Raw genomic sequence first — 23972 nt, 5'->3', positions numbered from 1 at the left:
TTTTATTTGAAAAATATAAATATTTTGAACCCTGGACCACTACGTAAGCTTTAATGCTTTTCTCTCTTAGGGTTTTTGATAATTTCTTTTGAAACAGAATCATCCACAGTTTCAAATAAGCTTCTGGCAGCCAAAATATTTCACTGACATGTCCAGAAGCATCTCAAAACAATACTGATTAATTCTGGGTTGGTCAGAGACTGTCAGTTGTGCGCACTGCTGTGCAGGTTTTCAGATGTAGCCGTGGGGGCAGGAAGGCATGAGCCTTGCAGTCAGGCAACTGATTTTATATTTAGCATCAGACCTCCCAGAACTGAAAGGCAAAACACTAACATTGCACCAGTTTGTTCTTCATTTCAGATGTGGAGTCTGTCAAATTCTAGTTAAAAATGAGCAACTAACCATATTTGTAGTTTTATCAATATCAGTCCTTTTGAAACTATCGATGCGAGCCAGTGTAACTTAAATTAATCTAATTCATATTTTGAGATCTTGCATGAGGAGGGGACACAGTAGGGAGAGGCAATTTGTAGGAAAAAAGACAAACCCTTGCCATTATTATTCTTCAGGAACCATACATTTCCTCAAAACCTATTCCCTCTGCCATGGACCTGGTTACCATTGTGCTAGGTATGTACAAATGCAAAACCTTACTGCACGAAACACTGTACGCAGCTCTGTACTGCATTTTTTAGCACCGCTGCTGTAGAAATGATGATGGAGGGGGTGATTTCTACAGCATATAAGCTGATAAATAATTTATTTATTAAAAGTAATTATTAAGGGACCTCAATTTTTATTTAAGCAAAAAGAATTAAGAAGAAAAGGAAAATATGACTTTTGTCACCTTCCTCTCTTTTTTGAATAAAGATGGATGTGCAAACATGCATTTAAGGGTCAGGACCTCATCCACATGAGGAAGGTTTATAGTATCAAGCCTGAAGGGTAAAAGCTATTTCTAAATGCGTCAGGTTAAATAAATAATAATAAAAAGTTGCTAACATTTCTTAGCAGAATTTAAAAAAAAAAATCACCAAACAAATGGTTATACAATAGCACCCTCTAGCTCTGCCGATGGGGAAATACCTCTCTCCTGAAACATCAGCGAAAAAAAAATACCTATTCCTCTGCTAGCAAAGGTAGGTAGGCACCTTTCCCACTCCTGGATTTCTACAGCCACTGCTTTTGAGAGAGAAGAAGGGACATAGTAAGCGAAAAGAACTCTGTATCTCCACTTATCAGTTAGTACTGTAGGCAGTGAATATACTGAACAGTAACATGTATCAGGAAGGCAACGATTATTCCCATGGTTTTTTTCTGTGTCTTACTGTTTTTCACAAAGTAGCCGGCATGAGCACGGCCCATCTCATATCACTGGTGATATCAGGGTGAAGCTGGAATGCTCTAGCAATTTGGTATCATTCACAGAAATGCAGGAGTAGGGAGAACATTCAAGTGACCTGCTCTAAGGCAGAAAACCACATCAAGTTTTTTGCTGACATGCAATTTTCTGGCTCATTCTTCAAAATTTGCAGCAAGCAACACTTTAGCACATGTCTGGGGATACCACCACAAGGATTCATTATGAGTTACAGAATGTTCCTAATATTTTCCTTTACCATTTTGCCTGCAAACGGAGGCCTGGAGACATAAAAAATGGGAACTTCTCCAAACAAGGCCCAGGGTCCTAGACCTAGTAGAGGTATTTATATTGTCTCATGTGATGTGACAGATCCAAGCCTTCAGGATATGCAATGTATATGCACAGTGTAGGAGTTTATATTTATGCACAGAAACAGCCTTTAAGTCTAATATTGCTGAGCAGATATCCTCTGGGCAAGGTTTGATGGGCTCGGAAATCTTTTTTGATATAAGAGGATGATTAAAATAGCATGGGAAAGCTCCCCTTCCCATGGCGAAGCTATACTTGAGGGGCCAAGCCATTTGGGCATAAGGGAGAACACATTTCTTCCAGGAGGAGAAAAACTCATCAGTTAAAATCATGGCAACAGTATTGTTAGAGTTCACTGTCCTTTGGACAGGATTTGGTACTTACTTCTGGATCGGATGTAACAATCATTGCAGTTAAGAAGACCATTTCTAATCCTGACATCTGTCCCACTTGCTGCGTCTCCCAGCTGTCCCTTGCAAATGCCACACTGTCAATTGAAGAACAGAGAAAGTAAGAGAGACCATGCCCTACTATCTGTCACAACTGTCCCCAAATTTTTACTTTTGTTTCAATAGTTCTTGGAACAGTGAGAAAAAAACAACCCCCAGAACCCAGCCCATACTCCTAGGGAGCACTGCAAATTAATGAAAGGTTTATTTTAGAGCCAACAGTATTTAGGACTGGATTTCAGCAGTCTCCACTTATACAGACAGAAGTGAAGTCTAGTGATTTTAAGGGACATCTGATTTTGACGTTGCATTCTGGAGGCAGCCCATTTGTGCTGGACAAAGCTTAGAGAGGCCAGAGTTTTAGTTTGGGTAATGTCTAAAACCAAAAAAGGCTTCATGAATGTCTAAAACCAATTGGGCCAAAGATAATGGAAGTGGCCACTTTCTGAGTTCTCTGGAAAACACTGTCTTCAGACACGCAAGAACAGTCATGGAGTATTTCTGTTGAGAGCTCTGGTGAAAGGCCGAAGACATCGTCCATTCCATAGTCAAAGCTTTCCAACCATAGGTCAGATCAAAGATGGTTTCAGGACTGACCGGATTTTTGAAAAAAAATCACAAGGTAACTAATTTTATATTTAAAAACAAATGAGTACAACTGGGAAATTATATGATGCTTCCCTCTGTAAGTGAGGAAGCTAAGTTTGCTTGCTAAATCACAGGTTTTAGTCCAATTAACGTCTGACAACAAAATAACACATTAGCTGCATTACTTCCACTTCTCTACAAACAAACGCACACACAAACATACATAATAAACATGTGAATCCCTTGGTCCCCTCATTTTCAATTTCACATCTACAGCCCTCAATATACTCTCTCCTCACACTGTGCATGACTTGAGATTTTTCTTAATAAAGCAAGAGACATACCCTGAAGCACTGAATATGGAAATAAAGACCAAGCGTTTCAATAATCATGGCAGCTCCTTTTCCAAGAGGAAGCCCACAGGTAGAACAAAGCTTCTTTCCACTGACAGACCTAGAAGACGAACATGACTTTAAGAAAACAGAACGGCAACTGATGCTAAAATGTAGCCAAACGTTTACAAAGTTTTATGGAGAGTGACAGGACGGGAGGAAGGAGCATTGGGGGGTGTCACATAAATATATATTGACCCTTCAACCATGTTGCTGATCAACCTGTGCGTCTGCCTCGCAGACAAGCAAGCAGAGGACTTAAAATGCTTGAATGCACAGCAGCTCAGATCCATTTCCCTGCCAGTCTGCTGTGCTAGATCAAGGGAGATGCAAGCCTCTTAACAAAGACCCAGATAGCAGGGAACCATGCCTGTGGATTACCTAGACCCAGTCAATGCCACAGCAATCAAAGCAGATATTTACACAAATTACCTGAGTCAGACTCTCAGCCTGGAAATTTTTCAATTTGTTTGCAAATGGGTTTGCTTACTCCAAGTCAGAAGACAGGGATGCTGCTCTTACACCCAAATAAGCTGGCAAAGTCAACAGTAGCAGCGAAACTGCAGTAGCACAGACCAGACATCAGGCACTTGCTAACTAATTTTAGTCCATGCTGCTGCAGCTACATGCCTATTAGTACTCCAGCTAGTTACAATAAAGCTGAAATCAGATCTCCATCTGCAATTCAAAAATACTTCAACTTTCTCCTTAAGCTTCAGTCCTGTCTAGACCTTTCTAGTAAATCAGCTGTTTGATGACAGCTGGGTGAGGGATCAGAGCCCCAGGAATAACTGGTACCCTTTTTCATTATGGTTTTAGTGGCAGTGCAGGTGCACACTTCTATGTGTTTCACGCTCTTCCCTTCTCACCTGTCTGCCAGCCTGCCAGAACTGATGTTTGTCTAGTGAGATGATGTGCTCGTTTTGGCTGGGATAGAGTTAACTTTCTTTATAGTAGCTAGTATGGGGCTACGTTTTGGATTTGTGCTGAAAACAGTGTTGACAACACACAGATGTTTTAGTTGTTGCTAAGTAGTGCTTACACCAGTCAAGGACTTTTCAGCTTCCCATGCTCTGCCAGGTGCACAAGAAGCTGGGAGAGGGCACAGCCAAACTGGCCAAAGGGCTATTCCATACCATATGAGGTCATGCTCAGTATAGAAACTGGGGGGAGTTGGCCGGGTAGCAGCGATCGCTGCTCGGGGACTGACTGGGCATCGGTCAGCGGGTGGTGAGCAGCTGCAGCACTTGTTTTTTTTTTCCTTGGGTTTTGGTCCTCTCTCTGTCTCACTCTCTCTCATTTTCCTTTTCATTACAATTTATTATAATTATTTTTATTTTATTTTATTTCAATTATTAAACTGTTGTTATCTCAATCCACGAGTTTTCTCACTTTTACTCTTCCGATTCTCTCCCCCATCCCACCGAGGTGGGGGGAGGATGAGTGAGCGGCTGTGTGGTGCTTAGTTGCTGACTGGGGCTAAACCACAACAGATGAGCTTGAGACCAAAAGGGATCCTTTGTCATTATGCGTCATCCATGCTTTTTTCAGCCAGGTCTGAAACGAGGAGAGAAACTCTGGGATACTTCACGAGTTTTGAAAAGATGGTTTGATGAAATTGCACACAGGTAAGCAAGTTTACAATATCTTGCTTTATGGATTTGGTGCAACAACATAATAGGCCACCAACAGAGACAGATCTGGACTGCATCATGATAAAAAAGCCATTTAAAAAAAAAAGAAAAAGAAAAAAGAGAGACAGAAGCAGCAGAAGGACACATCACAACCAGAAAACTGTTCTTGCTTCCATCTACTCTCTGTCACTCCTGAGCCCATCATTCTTTATCCCACCATGTACACAGACAGCCCAGGCACATCACGGTCTCATTGCTTCATTCTCGTTATTCCTTTTAGAATAACTTCCCTGGTTTCTTCTCCTCCCTACAACCTTAAGCCTTCTGCTCACATCCCTCTGCATTATTCTTGAGTCCGCCTTTGTTTTCACTTCTTCTCTACTATCAGAGTTATTACAAGGACAAGTTAAACTGTTGGATCAAAGAATAAAGTGCTCTGGGAAATTATTTAAGAGAAGTTTTCTAATCTTTTAGTGGAACAACAAATTACATCCCATCCATTGTTTCCAAAACTAAGATTTATTTCAGGAAAAGATCTTGGAAGAGGGTCTCAGATCAGGATGTAGCTGCTAAATAATATGAAGTAGCTATCATGACTAGCTATATGGAGCACAAAATGATCTGCAATCCCACCAAAACTGCAGTTACAATTAGAAAAACCAGAAGAAATTGTTCACATAAAAAATTCCTAATAGTTTCACATCAATGCAAATGGCATCGGAAGGAGGGCTTTGCTATCAAACATGAAGAAAAATGTTATTTAAATAGAACAAAAACTTGCTATGTTTTCTGTGTTGTATTACTTGACCCTATTTAATGAGTCAACTGATTTGAATACACCCCAAATTATCAGTGATTCTACCAGGCTACAGTTAACATTTATTTAGAGTTGGTACACATATCTCACTGAAAGCTGCACAGCTCATTGCCTGAGAGAATCAAATCTCCAGGAGATTAGCACAAATGTAGAAAAATTTAAAAAACAGCAAAAAAGCAAAATGTGTTTCAAGTTTGGAAATTAAGGGAAAGATTTCTTTTTAAATCAGCAAGTGCTGAAACGTCTGTCGATGACAACAGCTAGAGCATACCTTGCTCCTGAGCATGGGACTATCCACTGTGAAGACAACATCCTGTGGCTTAAGTGCTCTGAACTCACGCTTTAGTGCTTACTTTGACTGCAGCTTATATTATCCCATTTCAATTTCATTGAAATTTCAATGATCAAGTAGAGTCCTACAGGTGCTTTCTGAACTGTGTTATTTGAAAACATAACAATACTGCTGAAGCAGGCAAGAAAGACGGGAGAGGGAGCTACGTGTTTATTCCGTGGACTGTTATGAATTGCAACGTTTAGAAGAATGCATAGTGCATCCACGTAATACTAATGTGATTTACACTGCGGCAGGTCACCAGCGACTACAAGATGTATTCAGTCTGCAAAATTCCTTATTGACCTTTTGTACCTGTTGGGTGACTGACTCGAAGCAGCAGGAGAGCAGGGAGATGATGGCCCAGACTGGAAGTTCTCATGACAGCCGGCCCTAAAATACAGGAGAGAAAACGCATTACCACAGCTGAAGAACAACTAAAACCAGAGGTTTTGTACTGAGAAATTCCAGCTGATGGATTTCAGGATTCCCAGCTCTGAAAATATTATCTAAGGAAAACAAGGTATAAATTTGCTGTTCACTGCCATTTTGATACAATGAAAAATAGCACTTTTTCATTATAGTTCTGAGTCTTGGTCTGCTTGCTATTGCTCAGTCAGATAACTCACAAGGTAATCAGCCATGTGCAGACTCCTACCCACCTATCAACCCAACATAGCTCACACTGTGACGAAGGAGGGTTAAGCCAAGGCACACCACCTCGTACTCTCTGTTCCCCAGGCGATGTGCACAGAAGCATACTGGTAGAGCAGATGTGGGGTTCTTGATGGAGGGTCTGTGCCCTTTACTGAGTAAAAAGGATGCTACTAACACTGAAAAGTGGTTTATTCTTATTTGTGTCTACTCTACCTTGCAAGAATTTGGTGAGAAAAACCATGGATGTTTTTTGTTACCAGAAATCATAGGATCGATTCAACCTCTCACTGCTTAAAGCTGTTTACAGATTAAATAACAATTTGCTCAAGCACAGACTAGCAGTTTGTTATGAGGAATAAGTAATCAAAACTCAATCTACATTAGTTTTGACTGGATACAAGCTTCATAGACAAAACACATATCTTGCAGGAGACTGTTCATATATATGCTAATGAAAACAGATGTTCCTTTCTCATTACAGAGATACACTTTTTGCAAATATTAGGTAAACATATCCCTTGTTTACTGAATGATCTGGTGTTACTTTTTAGTAATGCTCACTCCAAAACACAAGGCAAAGCAACAGAGAAGAAAAAAACCTCACCAAATTTATAGCAGAAAGAAAATACTAATCTCTATGTATCTTCTTTTAAAAGCTATAATCCTTAAAGAACTAGAAAGTAGCAACCAATTTGTGTTTAGAAGCTGGGGAATGAAGCTCTCAGATACCAACTTCAAAGAGGCAGACTTCTGACATTCCCACCCTGATATTTGGTGGTGGCTACCACTAGTAAGTGGCTATACTTACGAGCTATAAATGTTTGTCTTAAGGACTTAAAACAAATGAAGCACATGAACAGTTATGCAGATGAGTGTTTAAAGACCTAAGGAGAAAGAAGACAGAGAATGGCAAGCAGGAGGTGTCCTCCCTTGTGAAACTAGTTACTGGGGTATCCGTAATGAGAAACCAAGTGGATAAACGTTAGCAGTCTTGGTGGGAAAGCCAGGAATCAAAGGTGTCTGCACACTGCAGGACTACCCATGAAACTTAACCGATAAAGAATGCTGAATAGGAATATAAGGCAGAACAGAGTAAGCATGACTTCTCAACCTCTGCAATAATCTTTATTTTACATTCTCACCTCCTCATTTCTCCTGTGGAGCTCGGCTGTTGTCCCACACTCTGGCCCAGGAATGGTCTCTGTCGAATGTCCTCTGCACGATGTGGAGACTGCTTTGTCAGCAACTGCTGACTCCAGGAGACATCTACAATAGGAGATGGGGAAATCTCAATACTTGTGATAAAATGCTTTTGTCAATACTTATAGACCAGCACAGCTTATGGGCACACCATAAAGGAGACACAAGATGTATTGTTACTTAAAAATAAGTTCTCAGAAACCCCACAGAAAGTCAGAGACAGGCTCTGCTACACCAGGAGACCACTGTGGGACAACGTCCCCTTGCATTACCTTCACGTACACATGACCTACTCTGCTGCTGAATCTGTTTCTGGGAAAGGGAGAGGTCAAGCAGTTGTCCACGAATAGCACTTGGGAAAATAAAGTACTTCTGTCCTAAGAAAGGAAGCACCAGAGAGACAGAAACTTCCCATGGTGCCTGGGGATCCAAACTTCTCAATAGCAAGAGTTAAGAGGAAGGTGGTGTAGTCACTGCTCTCCATAAGCCTACTGATAAACAGATTTCTTCCCTTGTAATTTCCTTCTGCATTTCAGATGGTTGCACAAGGCTCAGTGACAATAACAGCCTCCCAGCAATATGCAACGATCTGTGATGCCCAGGCAGCCGACCATCCCATTTCTGAGACAGAGCACGCTACCTGGATCCTTCCAGATGAATTTTGTGGCTCACAGGCTGGGGAGGGCCTTACCCTGTTGTGCACCAACCAGCTGGTTTAGAGGAGAAGAAAAACTTAATTGCGGCCTATGAGAGGCCTGTTACCTATTTTTGGTATCAAGGCAAAAAAAATCCTAGTCCTGACTATTTAGGGACTTAAGGAGAGAGAAAGGATGTGATGTGTTAAGGGGCAAGAAAGAAGCCATCAGAATATTTGCAGGGGACCAAGTTGTTGAAGAGAACCTAGAAAAAAGGCCTGATTAGCAGAAGTTGTTAAAAATTGTCAAATCTTTGAAGTTTGTCACTTCTATAAATCACTACTATAAATCCACAAGAATGGAATGCTGGGCAATATCTTCTGTTTTCTTTACTTGAGAAACCTTTATTAAAGCACTAAGGATACAATAAAATTGTGGACAGGGAAAGCAAACCTGTTAAGTTTAGCATATGGAATTTGAATTTGGAGCAAGTCATAACACTGAAACCTTTTCTATACATAGACATTCCATTTTTTTGAATCATCAATTTTGATGCTAGACTGAAACCAAAAATCTAAACCTCAATTTCAAAATCTTTAGTCCTACTTATTTACTCTCCACTGTTCACTTGCATTAGATAATGATGCTAAACTAGTGAATATGCCTTTTTTTTAGGGTGACCCTGTTGACAGTATGCTTTGGGGAAATTCCTTAATTCAAAACCCATCAATATTTATGGGAGCCTAAAAAAATCTATTAATTTTAAATGTCATCAGACATTTCTAATGACAAAATTGAGACACGTGTCACTTTAGAGTTGGCTTGAAATGGTTACACATCCCAGGTAGTGACTTTTACTGGACTGAAACGGACATAAAGAATCTAATTAGCTATCAAAACACGAAAGAAGTGTTGGAAATATACTCTCTGTATCAAGATAAATCCTATATGTATGTAAGATTATGTAAAAGATGGAAGATAACTGTGTTTAATTACTACTGTGAACATGCAGGTCTATAAATGAGATTCCTACCTGCAGCTGAAATGTTCACCTCTGATGAAAACAAGAAGATTTTAAATTTCACCTTAACATATTTATCTTTTCTAACAGAAAATAACTTTTGAATCTGAGACATTAAAATTTCAAAGGTATGTGTACTGCTTATTTCCAAAATTCTTTGAGTTAGATTTCAAGCCACTGTATATACCTGCGAGATTTCTATTTTGAAAAGAATAAATGCATATGAAGAGTCTTGACTCTCACCCTGTGTCAATGGCAGATTCAGCCTGGCAGGCGAGCTGCGTTCCATCACTGGCACCTGGTGCTCCTGTTCACCTCGTTTCAAGATACCCGTCTCTGGGTGTCCTGAGAGCACTTTATTTCCACTGCCAATAAAATAAGTCACATTGTAAAAATAATGCCAGGAAAAATGCCACCTAGAATATAATGGCAAAATCAGACTTTTGAATATCAGTCTATGTTTTGCAACAGGATTTTTGTTATTGTGTCAGCAATGACAAAGCAATGAGGATAAACTGTCATGAATTAGCAAGTCTCCAAACATGCCAAGTCTTCCGACTTCCCTCACACACTGCCACTTACACACACTAAAGATCATTCTGGATTTGTGGAGAATGGCTTCTTTGCCAAAGAAACACCTTTTCTCAGTGTTCTCTATCCAGCGTTCAGCTTCCTCAGATGCTTCTCATCTTTGTGAAAGCTGTTATTAGCAGTTGGGAAAAGACCAGGACTTTGAACACCATCTGGCAAGTTCGGGTACAGTACTTCCAAGATAACCAGGCAATCTCACACAGATTCTGAGTGAAAATAGCTACTGCTCCTTTATTCCTCCAAACAGCTTGTGAAACTTGTACATAAGACACAGTGCAGTGCCACACAGAGATGTCTGAGCTATCCAAGCTCTGGTCTGGTTGATGTGACACCCTTTCAGCAAAGCCATGCCTTCTGATATGCAAAGCTAGCACTGCACATTGCCATATAAGCGTAAGCCTGAGGCAAGTGAATATTGATCGGGATATATTATACCTATCACCAGGCCACCAGATGCTGATGCTCCAGCATTAATCATGGGCAGATGTGACATCCCAGAACTCTACAGAATACAAAGCTCCACAGGGCTAAGAAATGCTTAGGCTTGATCCATACCTTCTCTTTTCTTGCCAGAGTTCATTTTCCTTGCTTTTTGGAGATGGCATACTGTCCTGCTCCCAGAGCAGCTTTTTCTGCCCTGTAACTTCTTTTTGTTTGCCTTCCTCTGGAGAGCTGTTTGAATCAGTTGTGTTCTAGAAGATAGGAGGGGAGGGAATAAGGAGCTTCCCTTGAATTCGGCATCAGCACACGCATGAGAAAAGCACAGGCTGCCCCCAGATATATCATGTTGACACACTTTATTACCATAAAGAACATCTCATCATTTGACCTTGGTAAGGCTAACTTTGGATTTAACAAAGACTTCAGCTAAAACAATCAACTAATTGTATTAAATTGAGTGCGAAACAAAAAAGTGCGGGACTGACCAATTATGAGATGGTGTTCAGGATGACGAAATAAAACTTGCCACTGTGGTGGCAAGCTTTTGGCAGAAATCCTTGAATGACTTTGAGAGTCTAGACAGTCTCCCATTGGACTTGGAAGGACTTTGTGAGGGACCTCAGCTCCTTGACTCTGCCAGGAGGCAGAACATTACTCACATGCTCTGGGCATTCTCAAATGGTAACACCAGTACTACTTCCAAAATGGTACCGGAGTGGGTCATACCTGACTGGTGGAGCTTCAGTAACCCATGGCATGAGATCCTTCACTTCTGAGTGCAGGCACTGCCCTGAACATGGCACAAGCAACTCCATCCAGGAAGTTACCCCTACATAGTCATGTGGAAAAAGGGCCATGGCTGATGTCCCTGCACAGGGATGAGTGATAACAGGGGGCAGGAAAGGCAAGAGGAGAACCAGGTGATACAGTACTCCTAATCCTGGAGCTGAATGGAAAAAGGCAGATGTCTTCTTTGATGTGGGTGCCTTAGGCAGGAGAAAATTAAGTCTGGGAATCCCACATTTATTCTACTGATCTCACCTGGGGTGTCATTCTCTGATCTCTGGCAAACATTTATTTAATTAGATGCTAGATGCATCAAGTGAAACATTTTGTGCCACATAAGCCAAAAGAGAGTGACGAGTGAACATTACTCCGTTCGTTTTGCTGCTTTCTAGGAGGGATGGTGGGAGAGAAAAGGAGGAAAAGTGGGGAGGCAGGATTCAGTCTCATCTCAGATATGCTTACACCACTGTGTTACACTCAAGATTTTGGATGCAGGGAAACCACTTCAGATTTTGTTGGTTTGAAAAGGTAGTCAAAACAAATAGAAACAGGTGATTGTTTTTTCACAGCACCAGTTAAAGAAGAGAAGCAGCTGCAAAGAGAGGAAGTATCACCCTCTGCTCTAGCCCAAAATAGGATGGTAGCAGTTTGCTTGGGAGTATGGCTCTTCAGTTGTAAAAATATACAAGCTACAGCACTCTGAGGTATCACCAGCTACGGAAAGGATCCAGGGAATACTCTTACTCTTACTGTTCCCAGACTTTGTTAGCCTTTCGTGAAGAATGAAACTTTGCACTGAAGATAGCTTAGTCTTTATTGCCTTACTAATCCATGAGAAACTCACCGCTGTCTTGTTTCCTTCAGTGGTAGAGGAAGAGGAGGAGAGTAGCTCAGCAGAGTTTGAAGAAACAATGAATGGAACTACAGTATCCTCAATTATCTTACGTTCCTAAAAAAAAGCGCATCAGGAGAGAGCAGGGGTTAAAAATACAGAATGTCAACTATGAGCTTAAAAAGTAGAATCATAAAGTTTGGCTACACACTCACATTTAGATGGCTAGGTAAGGACCTGTGGTACCAAGAATAATATTAACACCTCAATTTTTAATTTGCTTCAAGGTTTTGCACTCCCTTTCCTTTCACCATTACCATCTTTGAGATGGGATGTCCAAAACTGGAAAGAATATTCTACTTGGGATGGCAACCCTATTTCTCAAAACACCAGTCTATTAAATTTCATACTAAAACATGGTACATGAGAAACTTCTTCTGAAAGCTGAAAAAAAAAATTTTCTTGTTCAGATCACAAGTACGGCTCTCAAACACAGATGATAAGACATCAATTTGCATAATGTACAACTAGTCAAACTGGAAACATGAATATTTTCCAATTTTCTGCAATAATGACCCACATATGACAGAAGAAAAACACTTTCTTCTATATTGTTAATATTCTACAACTGCAAGCTTTGAACATTTCCTGTGAATTTTGTTTGAAAAACAAGGCCAGTTTACAAAACATCTAAATGATCAAGCCCAAGGCAGACAACAATTTCATCTGGAGTTCCATCAAGTCCAGACACCAAGTATACGCCAAAACGCACGAGGCTCTGCCTCCGGAGGGAAGTCTGAGCGTGCCCAGACACAACCGTACTTACTCACCCTGACAGCAATTAGACACCTCTACCTATGCGGAGGTTCTGAGGATACCTGTCTAAATAGTTATTTTTCCTCAGTGCCTATGGTAGCGTTTAAGAGAAACAATCCTGAGAATTCAGCTTTGAGAAGGCTTTTCTTTAATTAACCTAGGTATGGGATTTTTTTAGTTACATAAATGGGTGCATTTAAATACAAGAAAAGTCAATAAACAACCTCCTCCTTTGAGCCTTATACCTCCTCGTAGTATCTACGCTCCTCCTCTTCAACTTCTCTCTGGGCCTTTTCCCATTCCTCCTTCAGCTTGTCCTGCTCCTTCTGATACTTCTCCTGTAAGAGGATACAAATACAGGTAAATTCAGAGCATTCTGTATTAGGAGTAAATTCTGTAGTATCTCCACAGTGAAAATGAACCTGCTAAGAGTGGTTTAATCAGAAATAGCATGAAATAGGAAGATAAAAATTTGAAACATCCATGGGTGTCAAAAAAAGCTGCTTTTCCTCCTCTCCCCACTTGTTTCTAGCACTTACATTTAACACCTTCAAACCACGAGAAACTTTTAACATACTAGAAGTAGTTTAATTTGTTAGAAGTTTTTAAACCTTTGGTCAGAAATGAAATTTATGCTCAACAATTTCAAGAATTCCTTGTTTCTTATACAGTATTAAGAGTTCCAAAAAACTATCACACATCCCAAAACACTTGGGCATGGATTTTACATTAATAACTTCAGCAAAGTAGCATATAAACAAGCAGGTTTTGCAGATACTGGTACTAATTTAAGAGAGATGCCAGTACAACTTAATGAATGATGAATACCTGTGCAAGTTTAAAATATAAATGAATAGTGTGTAAAGGTTTGAAGAGGGTAAGCTTATAATTAGCTAAGTAGTTTCTTTTCCTCCTTGATGAAATTATTTCTTGAGAATTGTTTTTTCACACAGTTTTGCATAAAAAATTATCTCAAAGAGATTTTTAAAATTGTTTGATAGAACTGGTTTGAATATGGGGAAGAATGGTGACTTCCGTATCCCTTTTACACCAGTTCCAACTTCTGTTCAAATTAGAAACCACATCTGCCTAATCCAGAAGAGATGCATTTGCTATTGAGAGAACACCCACATATGCCAGAAAAATCATGATGAGAATTTTACACCACTTTAAGAGGAAACAATCATAGTAGCTAAAAAGAAATAATCTCAAGAAAGCAGTAGAGACACACACAAGTCATTCTTAAAAGATGAAAAGACTCCATTTTATTATTCTCCACCCTTTGACAGTTGTTTGCTCTTCTGTTGCATGGAGGAAAGAGATTATTTCTTTGGGACCAAACCTAATCACAATTTCAAAAGACACTACTGACTGATCGGGAAATTCAAGTTCTCAGGGCCACTGCACTTCTCCCAACTAGGACACAAAACCAGACCTTTTACAGCTTACTCTACCACTAGGCAAAACCAGTGGTTGTTTTGACGGGGTTTCCCCCCTCACAAAAAGACCCCAAACCCTTCATGTCCAAATTTAGCTTTATGTTTTCCAAGAAGAACCTGTGAACAAAGCAGAAGTCTACAAAAATCCATTAAGACCATCATTTTAAAGAAGAGTTGCATAGGTGCCAGGGTCAGCAAAATACCAGTCTCGAGAAAGAGGCTCCAAGTAATTAAGTCTCACAGTCTATGCTCAACATACTTTAAATATAGTTGAGGATCAACATTTGGTTTAACTCCACACTGGAATGCAGAACTAAGTCCTTTCAGGCTTTCCACGGGGTGGGGAAGGGAGATGTTAAGAGCGCCCAAACCACAGAGAACACGTGTGTATGTTCATGTTCTTATTCATCTGCCACAGAATTCGCTGAAGCATCCACAGAGGATGTGGAAGACACGACATGAAATGCCCAACTTTTGTCCAAAGGGACACTTCAACATCTGAGCCACACTGTGGAAGAAATGTAGTTTCTTCCTTACCTGAAGCAAGCGTTCTTGCTCATGCTGCCACCTTTCCTGGCGCTTTCGCTCTTCTTCTGGATCCCAGGACCAGAAATTGAAACGCTTGCATGAAGGAAAACCAAGCTATTAGACTTTAACATTGTACTTCACAAGGCTACCAAGAAAGCTGCACTTCATCTGGCCTACTCCTGGCGGTGATGTTAAAATGGGAAATTGAGAACTAGATAATGGTTCTCTCAGTTAGCAGGTAATATTCTTGGCTTCACTGACACTTAGGATTGCCCACAGGTATCCAAGTGATAAAATAATAATTTGTTTTGCAAAGAAAGGTTTGGAAAACTTCAACTGGAGGGGAAAAAAGGAAAAAGATCTGAAAGAAAGCTCTAAGCAGCACTGAACAGAGATACCTGCAGGTACTCAAATTTAAAGAAAATATCTATTTTTCTTTTCTATAATCTTTGGCACAACATGCAAAGCAATTTGTGATTGTAAAATATATTCTCTCATTTCATATGGCTGCCAGCACAACAGCCTATAGCCTTGTTTTAAATTTTTATCCATAATGAAATAAAATCTCAGCGCTTCAGTAAGGTTCCCATTACATGACACATTTACATGTTTAAAATCCTTATAATCAAGGGCAATTTTAGACACTTGATGTCATATTCCTTTCCACTAAGAGTTGTATTAGAATCTGATAGGAAGAGATTATGTCTATTTTTACGGGACAGACAGAGTATGAAATACTGTGTACTTTAGTGTAGCATTTGTGGTGTTTGTTTTTTTTTTCATTGGGGAGACAGAAGAATTGTGATCTCTAATTTCTATGCATTTAAAGTAGAATGGATAACTTGGAGTTACATATTATTTTGAGATTATGAAGTTTTAGTGGTTCCAGCAAACCAGTACTGTATAGCTAGCATTCCTTCCAGACAAGGGAAGAACACATAAATTCCAGATTCAGACCAGGTCTTGATTTGGGTTGTATTTTTTCTCTCTCATTTCCATGAGAAAAAAAAATAATCTAATTCTGGTTTGGGGATGTTACAACACAGTTTGCATAAAAAAATTCACTTTTGCTAAACATATATCTCTAAAACAAACAATGATGCAAAAAAGGTACTCACATTTGATTTGTCACCATTACCAGAATCAGCTATTAAAAAAAACAGAAAAAGGAAAAATTAAATTTAACACAGCAAAATGTGCTTAGCCTGCAATTAAAGCTACATTGTATCTGTATAAAAAAGCTTCATGTTAGTTTCCTATTTGCTCCCACAACCAAATGCAAGGATGAATCGCAAGCAAATAAACCAGAAAAACAGATTACACCCATCACCAACAAAACTACTTTTTATCTGGGTATAGAGGAGCACAACATTAACTAACATCAGGTTCTACTCTACCACTAGCTAATGCCGTCTACTTCTGGCCACAGACGTTAGCAGTGTTCAGACTCTGAGTGTTACCTACTTTGATCTACTTTTCCCTTCGTGATTCAGTGCAACGAAGGAAAAAGCACAGCAAAGCTGAAAGGATGGGACTACACTATTCAAGAGCCACAGTTACGAAGAGAACCATTGCCGTTTTCTATCCAAATGTTTTTGAATTAGGCTGATTTAAAGAAATTAAGGAAAAGGTATTTATAGGCAAGTGATTTCATTTGGGTGCCTGAAACCAGAGCATCACAACAACGTGTAACCCAACAGCTCTTTGTCAACTGTGCAGCAGGAATAGACACTTTCTATGAAAGTGAGAGGTAGAACAAGTCCCCGTGATCATCAGCTTTCACCCCAGCCCCATGTCCAAAGACACCTACGACTGGAGGCAGCAGAAGGGCTGAAGCTGGTCTTAGTGCTGCATTTACCTGACTGTGAGAAAAACTGTGAGCGCCGCCAGTTGTTGCGAACCCTAAGCGGAACTGTGGCCCCGCGGGGCGGCTCTGCAGGCAATGGCACGGAGACAAAACAAGAAACACAGCGCAGTCAAAAGGCGATGACGGACTCTCAGACCCAAGCAGCCTCGGCCACGAACAGGATTTTGACTACAATCGCTTTGGCCCATTGCAGCTAGTTTACAACGGACCTGCAGATCACATGGACTGCCCGTATATAAATGCCACTGTTGTAACATGGCACCTAACCTCACATGAGAGCTCTAGCAAACTAATGCTAGTCAAGGGCAGCCACCCCCTCAAGTCTCTGCATGGTGCTGGCGTTCACTACTATTGCAGATACACGTTTTAAAGGATTATGCGATCCTTTCAGCACTTTACGTGCTGTGAACGCTAGAGAGCAGCCAAGTGTTTCAGCATCACTCAGAAAATAGGTGAGAGACCTACCATCTGTTACTTGACGTTTGGATTGATTTGTGCCTAACGTAAAATAATGTTCTCAAAGCCTGTTTGGAAAGCACCCCCCCTCTTAAAACAAGTGAGACTTCTATTCTTTTTCAGACAATTCTGTCTTCCACAGTGGATCACCTTCAGTAGTTTCAATCTTGAAAACGCTAGGATAATCAGTATATTACCTATACACAAACTAACAACCTAATAAGTTCTCAGGGGGAAGAAAACTTCAGATCATTTTTCTCTCTCTCTTTCTTTTACAATACCTACATATATGCATCTCTCAAATCAATATAAAATCAAAGAAAGTTCTGCTTTGCAAGAACTCGTGACGGGCACAGGTCAAATTGAGGGAGGTGGCCAGACACGTGTAGTGTTCATCTATGAAAAGGGGCTCCACGTGAGAAGCTGAGTGCAGAATTTATCTCCAGAAGTTTTTATTGTGAGCTAAAACCAATTGCTAAGCCATTTTCATCTGTGAGCAGCAATACTAATAAAATATAATACTTAACATAATACAGCTTTCATTGCTAGGCCAGGTAAATGCAAGATAGGGCTCTCCCTGGCCCCCTCCACTGTGTCAAAATTTTGCTGTTGTGTTTAAGGGGAACAGCAAGAAGAGTCCTTTGCATCACAGAAGCCACACTACCAATATCAGTCAGATGCAACTAGAAAATAACCATTTTTAGCTCCAAAACCTCCAGGTCATTGATTAGGCACTTCTTCCTGAACACCACACACACGTAACTCAGTTACTGTCCAGGTGAGTTCTCCAAATGCTGTTTGCTCACCTTGTAGACCAGAATTCTGCAGAGTAACTTGGCTAGTCTCGGGTAGTTTCTTTAAAAATGGCAATACTACACTCCCCTCTTGTTCCAGGGCTTTTGGTTTCATCACCTGTTCAGACATTTGGGAGCAGAAAACAGTATTCAAAAATCAGCAGGTTCAATCAAAAGTTAACTTAAACCCTTTCTACTTATTTTCTGAATCAACATTATCAAAGATGAAGCCTCTACCTCCAGAATTACAACATGAAGTTGCAGTATTGAAGTCCTGGAAATAACTGGTAGCTGTTTGTTGTTCACACTGCCCTCCAGACCAAAGCTGATCCTAACCCAGGACCAACATCTAATGTACCTGACAGGGCAGTATGGTCATGGCCATTTGTTACCTCTGCCACCACCTACACTTGGTTCAGCACTTCAAGAGGACTAAGAGGGTAAGCTCCACTGTCTACACCTGCTGGATGCTCTGCCCTCTCAATACGCGGTGGGACTGGGGTTTGCAGGTTAAGTTCTCATTTCTGCTCCAGCCAGTTTACAGGTCCAAACGCTACAAGCAGACACTGGGGAGTTCCTTTGGAGGGGGAACTCTCTGATGACCATAGGATTTGCACAGAAACCATCCTCCAGGGTCATTCCCTGGCAGATTGTTTTGAATGAACTCCCAAAGTGACATTATATAAAGAAAAATAACCAATTTGCACAATAAACATTTCCGTGCGAGATCTTGCTTCTTTTTTTGTTTTGTTTTCCACTCCCTCTCTTTCTTGCCCATACGTACTTCCGGTGTAGCAGGGAGCTCTGCTTCCTTCTGCTGCTCCATTTCAGGTTTCTTCACATCTTTCTCACTTGAAGCAGCTTCCTCTGAAGGGACCGGACTGGGAAGAAATTCTAATCTCTTCACAACAGGGCTGGCACAAGCTGCAGTTGACTTGAATTGCTTTTGATCTGAACCTAATCCACACATATAAGAAACAATGTTGCAAGGTTAAGACTTTTTTTCAAATAAAATGTAGACTGATATCTTACAATCTAATTTCTTACTGGTTATACTGTGAGCCCATAAGCTGGATGTTTTGAAAAAATAATCTTTCTTCAACACAGGCAAAATTAATCTCTCAGAGAAGACAAGGCTTTAAGGGTGAAATTCACCTGACAAAGTGTAAGTGCTTACACTTGACTTGGGCATCATGGGACAACCTTCATGGTCAACAAAGACAGAGAGGCAGTTCTTGGGGAAGAGTCACCCAAACTATTTCAGACACTCCTCTTCGGCTGAGATGCGCTGTAAGCTAGAACATGCCTACTAAGGTATAGAGCTCTTTACTGAAGTTGTGTGATGAATACTATCCTAAGATGCTACCCAGACAAGTAGCTGTTCTACAACTAACATGGTCTCACTGTCAGCACTGGAGGATATTCCAGCTTGCCTGTTTCCACTAAACCACAGCAGTCAAGCATCGGACAGCAAACAAATTGTGCTAACAGGAAGCCTTGGACTGGAATAACCTAGTTGTCATTCAGTTCTTACAAAAACCCAACAAGTTGATGCTGGTTTACAGGAAAGGGACTAGGAGAGCACAGGCCTACAGCTGAGGACTGTGACAGCTAAACTACTGTCAGCTGGTACCACCATTGGAAGCAGAGCAGTTTCCAGCATCCCAGGCAGTGCACAAGCACCCAGACATCTCTCTAACCTCCTAAAGCAGAATCTCAGCTTCAGATCCTGACCCTCTCCAACCACGGCAGCAGTGGCAGCTTCCAAATGTACCTCATTGACAGGCTAGGAGAGTGAGCTAAGAAAGAGATGCACCCCAAGGCTCCACTAAGAACCTGCACACGAGCAGAGACAACAGTTGCTCCTACTGCCAGGCAGACGCACGCCACTTTGGGGCAGCTCCCACACCATTAGTGGCATAGGGGTCACAGCATGGAAGTATCTGGCTTGTACTGACCAGCAGAGGAGGTTGCTTATTTTACAAGAAGGTCCACATTTTGTGGTTGCTTATTTTACAAGTTTGGACCACATCTATCCCTCCAAAGCAGACATAATGAAAACCCATGTTCCTTTACCTTTTCAATTTTTGCAATGCTATCTCAGTTTTCCCTGCCAGCCAATAATAAACTTTGCTATCCATACTTAATATTTAGTACTTCTCACAGGTGTGGAGCCTGACACAAGGTGGCTTTGTGATTTGTAGACAAATATCACCAGCTCATCACTTCTGACTCTCAAGAGGAGAATTTGGTTGGTTCACCACAAGATTGCAGCTTCTACATTACCTGCCAGGTGCAATTCAAGATTGTTAACCTATGTGCTTTGGCATCTACAAGCCAAAGTAATTAAGTCAGCTGATGAGCCCTTGCTAACAGCCCATGTGCTTCAAAGTCTTGCAGCTCATCAAGAAAAGGCTGGATATGCTTCTCATCTTGGGGAATGCTACCCCATTGATGTTTGAGGGCAAAGCTCAATTGTTTAAGTCACATTTATCCTCAACAAATAGGAGCATTATGCTTATATACCAATTACAGCCAGAGGTCTCATTTAAATACCTACTTCAAATAGTACTTTTTACTTACCCCTACCAAGCTGAACTTTGATAGACCCATTTTAAAAAATGAACAACAAAAAAAGACCATGAACTTAGTATGATAGCAGGCAGTAGATAAAATACCTACTCAAAGGTAATGTTTCAGAAAAACCCTTTTGAGGAAAATAGCTTCAAATTTTACCAGCAAATTCCTTTGCCCAGATTAGGAATCATGCACAAAGGCTTTAAAGCAGAAAATCAGGAGTGTGCACAATACTGTCCCTTTAAAGCCCCTATGAGGACTGAAGTGCCCCTTCTTATTCTCCTTCCCCATTTCTTAATGTCCTGGGGGAAAAAAAAGTGTTAAACAGAAGCTATTACTGACTGATAGTTTCTGCCCTGATTGATGGTTACAGCATGCTGTGGCACCAGCTTTTCACACACCCAAACGGCAAAGCAGACAACTTGCATCCCGAGCAACATGCAGTCAGGTGTGCCATTTCAACCGCAGAATGACAGAACAGCCCAGGTTGGAAGGGACCTCAAAAGGTCATCTGGTCCCACCTTTTGTGGCAAAGGGAGTCTGGATGAGATTATCTAGCACCCTGTCCAGTCATATCTTGAAAACCTCCAGCCACGGGGACTCTACCATGTCCCTGGGGAGGCTGTTGCAGTGAATGATCATTCTTACTGTAAAAAATTTATTTCTTATGTTGAGATTTCTGACATCTGCTGCATGTTCTAATAAACCCTCTTGGTGCCGCTGCAGATGCACTTATCGGAATCCCGCTGCAGGCTGGGCCTAAACCCCAGCCCGGGGTGGGCAAGGGCAGGGGCGAGGGCAGCAGCCGCAACCCACCTGGGGACGGGCACGCCGGGCTCGCAGGTCCCGCACTTCCAGGGCTAGCCTCGGCATGCTTGCTGGCAGCTCCATCTGCTTCCACCGGGGAGGCCTGCAGAGAATAATACAGTAGAAACACAGTGAGTACAGTGGAAATAAAAGTATGTGTTAATTCCTCAAGGCAATACTTGCTGCTTCTTTGTAATGTGTTTGAACCAGACTGGTTTAGAGCTCACCAGGGAGCTGGGGAGTACGTTCCAGAGCAGTACGTGCTGCTTGGGTGTTGAATCACTGGGCTTTAATCTCCTTTTCAAATGGTTCATCAGCAACCATCATGCAGTTGGTTTGGAATAGCTCCTACAAGCTTTTAAAATTGTAGGATATCTTGGATTGTGTTAGCTGGAGATAAGCATACATTTCACCCCTAGTTTCCTCTTCCAGAATAACACAAAAACGTATGCATTAGTAAATACATAGCACATACTAGGGTTTAAAAACTGGCAAAGTAATTAAATACTTCCTTTATTTCATGGTTGTCTAAACAATCTGTTATCTGAAGGGAAAAGCCTGAGTCAGTATTAAAGGTAATGAAATACTTGAAACACTATTAAGAGGGGACTGAAAAAATATGGTGAGAGCATATCGAGCCAATAATCCAAATCCCTTTGAAAAGCCAGCTTCCTGACCCAGGACAAGGCTGTTGCAGAGCTAAAACCACACTGTCAAAACAAGGGTAGCACTTCAGCTGATCTATTTAGCAGCTTCCACTATACATCCGCTTTCCCAGTTGGCAAATCAAGAAAAATCTGCAGCAAACCAATCAGCCACTGCACAGTGCTTCTAATGCATGAAAGATCTAGAAAATGACACATTCGACAGAGGAAAATAAAAAAAAAAGATGACTCTTAGAAATAAAAAGTAACATATTTCAGAAGTAGTCTATTGTAGACTTGCTTTCCTGTCCTCCTCCCACCCCTCCATCTTATTAACAGCTGCAAGGGAGGAAATCTGATGAAATTTCCTCTTTTCTGGGGGCAGGATTCAAACCTCCACCTTCTGCATGGATCCTGTTTCCCATCCCTGCAGACCCACATGAGCCTATGGCCCCTCATCCGTCCATGCCCCCTGAAGAGCAGACCTGGGCTCTCACAGCTCGGTCATCAGGGTCATCTGCTGGCAGTGCCAACAGGACGCCAACGCCTGTGGACACACTTTGGCTCCAGAGAGCTTTGCTGTTGGCAGTGCTTGGGAATCCCTGCCTCTCTTCTCCTTCTCCTCTCTGGAGGGAGGCACGCTCCCGAGAGAGGCGGGGAACGTGTCTAGGAAAATGTCCTGTGAGCAAATGGTGGGGACCAGCGTAGGGCCATGGCCAGTGGCAGTGACCCAGGCAAGCCCAGTGGGCAGCGAGCAGTGCTGGGAACAACAGAAGGAGGCCCAGCTGCCAAGGGCTGTGCTGCCACCTCTCAGCAGGACAGGCACCAGGTCACAGCCATGAGCCGCTAGAAGTGGCAGCAGGGTGTCTCCTCCGGCACCTGCTGGGGCTGGCTGCCCACCGTCCTCCCCACCACTTTCCACTGCACCCTCACCTCCACCAACCCAAATCCTCTGCTACAGGCAAGGCATGGGGAGACACAGAATCACAGAATCGTTTAGGTTGGAAAAGACCTTTAAGATCATCAAGTCCAACCGTAAACCTAACACTGCCAACTCCACCACTAAACCATGTTCCTAAGCACCACATCTACACATCTTTTAAATACCTCCAGGGATGGTGACTCAACCACTTCCCTCGGCAGCCGCTTCCAATGTTTGATAATCCTTTTGGTGAAGAAATTTTTCCTAACATCCAGTCTAAACCTCCCCTGGCGCAACTTGAGGCCATTTTCTCTTGTCCTGTGGCTTGTTACTTGGGAGAAGAGACCAACACCCAACTTGCTACAACCTCCTTTCAGGTAGTTGTAGAGAGTGATAAGGTCTTCCCTGAGCATCCTCTTCTCCACGCTAAACAACCCCAGTTCCCCCAGCCAATCCTCCTAAGACTTGTGCTCTAGACCCTTCACCAGCTTTGTTACCCTTCTTTGGACATGTCCCTCTCCTGCCTAAAAGTGGTTCTCAAACTGGACGAGGCAGAGGGTGAAATACACACTCCAAAAAGGCAGCATGGAAAGTTTGAGGACCTCCTCTCCACCATGTCCACCTGTGAGCGCGCCTATACCAAGAGCAAACAAGGCACGGAGCTCCACCTCTGTGTGTCACACGCTCCACAGAGGGATGGTCACTGGAGATGAGGCACAGGCTAAAAAACAGGTGCCAGAGAAATGCTCCAAAGATTGCAGGTCCTGTGCCCCAGAGGTTTTCCCCTCACCATTCTGTTGCTCTTTTCTCCTGTACGACCCACCTCTCCCTTCCTCAGCCCATTGTTGATGCCAGCCTGTGTTTCAGTGAGAGCTTTCTCACTGAAAGCCCCAGCAGAACACTACAACTAAAGAAAATGTCTCCTTCAGCCTCAGTTCTGGCTCCTGACACGACAGCAGCCAGGGGAGAAGCTACTGCAAACCCTTCCCAGGCTTGCTCAATGCAGAAATAAGTATTTCTTTTCTCCATGAGGACAGCCAGGCAGTGTAACAGGCTGCCCAGACAGGCTGTGCCAT

At 41.8% G+C, this 23972-nt stretch overlaps 1 protein-coding gene across 3 annotated transcripts in view; it reads right to left on the bottom strand.

The window, feature by feature from the left end:
- Positions 1–23972, bottom strand: part of LIMCH1 (LIM and calponin homology domains 1) — a 183276-nt gene that overhangs the window by 910 nt on the left and 158394 nt on the right. For 2 of the 3 annotated variants that reach the window (XM_072861281.1, XM_072861279.1), the window contains 13 exons: positions 21340–21433; positions 18731–18903; positions 17959–18064; positions 15948–15976; positions 14839–14922; positions 13108–13200; positions 12059–12163; positions 10543–10679; positions 9640–9761; positions 7683–7806; positions 6190–6276; positions 3054–3162; positions 2057–2159 (listed from right to left, as the gene is read on the bottom strand). In XM_072861281.1, the coding sequence (XP_072717382.1) occupies positions 2057–2159; positions 3054–3162; positions 6190–6276; positions 7683–7806; positions 9640–9761; positions 10543–10679; positions 12059–12163; positions 13108–13200; positions 14839–14922; positions 15948–15976; positions 17959–18064; positions 18731–18903; positions 21340–21433 (1366 nt within the window). The remainder of the gene's footprint in view (positions 1–2056; positions 2160–3053; positions 3163–6189; positions 6277–7682; positions 7807–9639; positions 9762–10542; positions 10680–12058; positions 12164–13107; positions 13201–14838; positions 14923–15947; positions 15977–17958; positions 18065–18730; positions 18904–21339; positions 21434–23972) is intronic. The other variant, XM_072861280.1, reaches the window with a different exon arrangement.

This window comes from Ciconia boyciana, chromosome 5 (assembly GCF_034638445.1).
Source record: "Ciconia boyciana chromosome 5, ASM3463844v1, whole genome shotgun sequence".
In the NCBI taxonomy this organism is placed as follows: Eukaryota; Metazoa; Chordata; class Aves; order Ciconiiformes; family Ciconiidae; genus Ciconia; species Ciconia boyciana.
The sequence above is the reverse complement of the archived record's forward strand: the minus strand, read 5'-3'. Positions and strand labels throughout refer to the sequence as shown.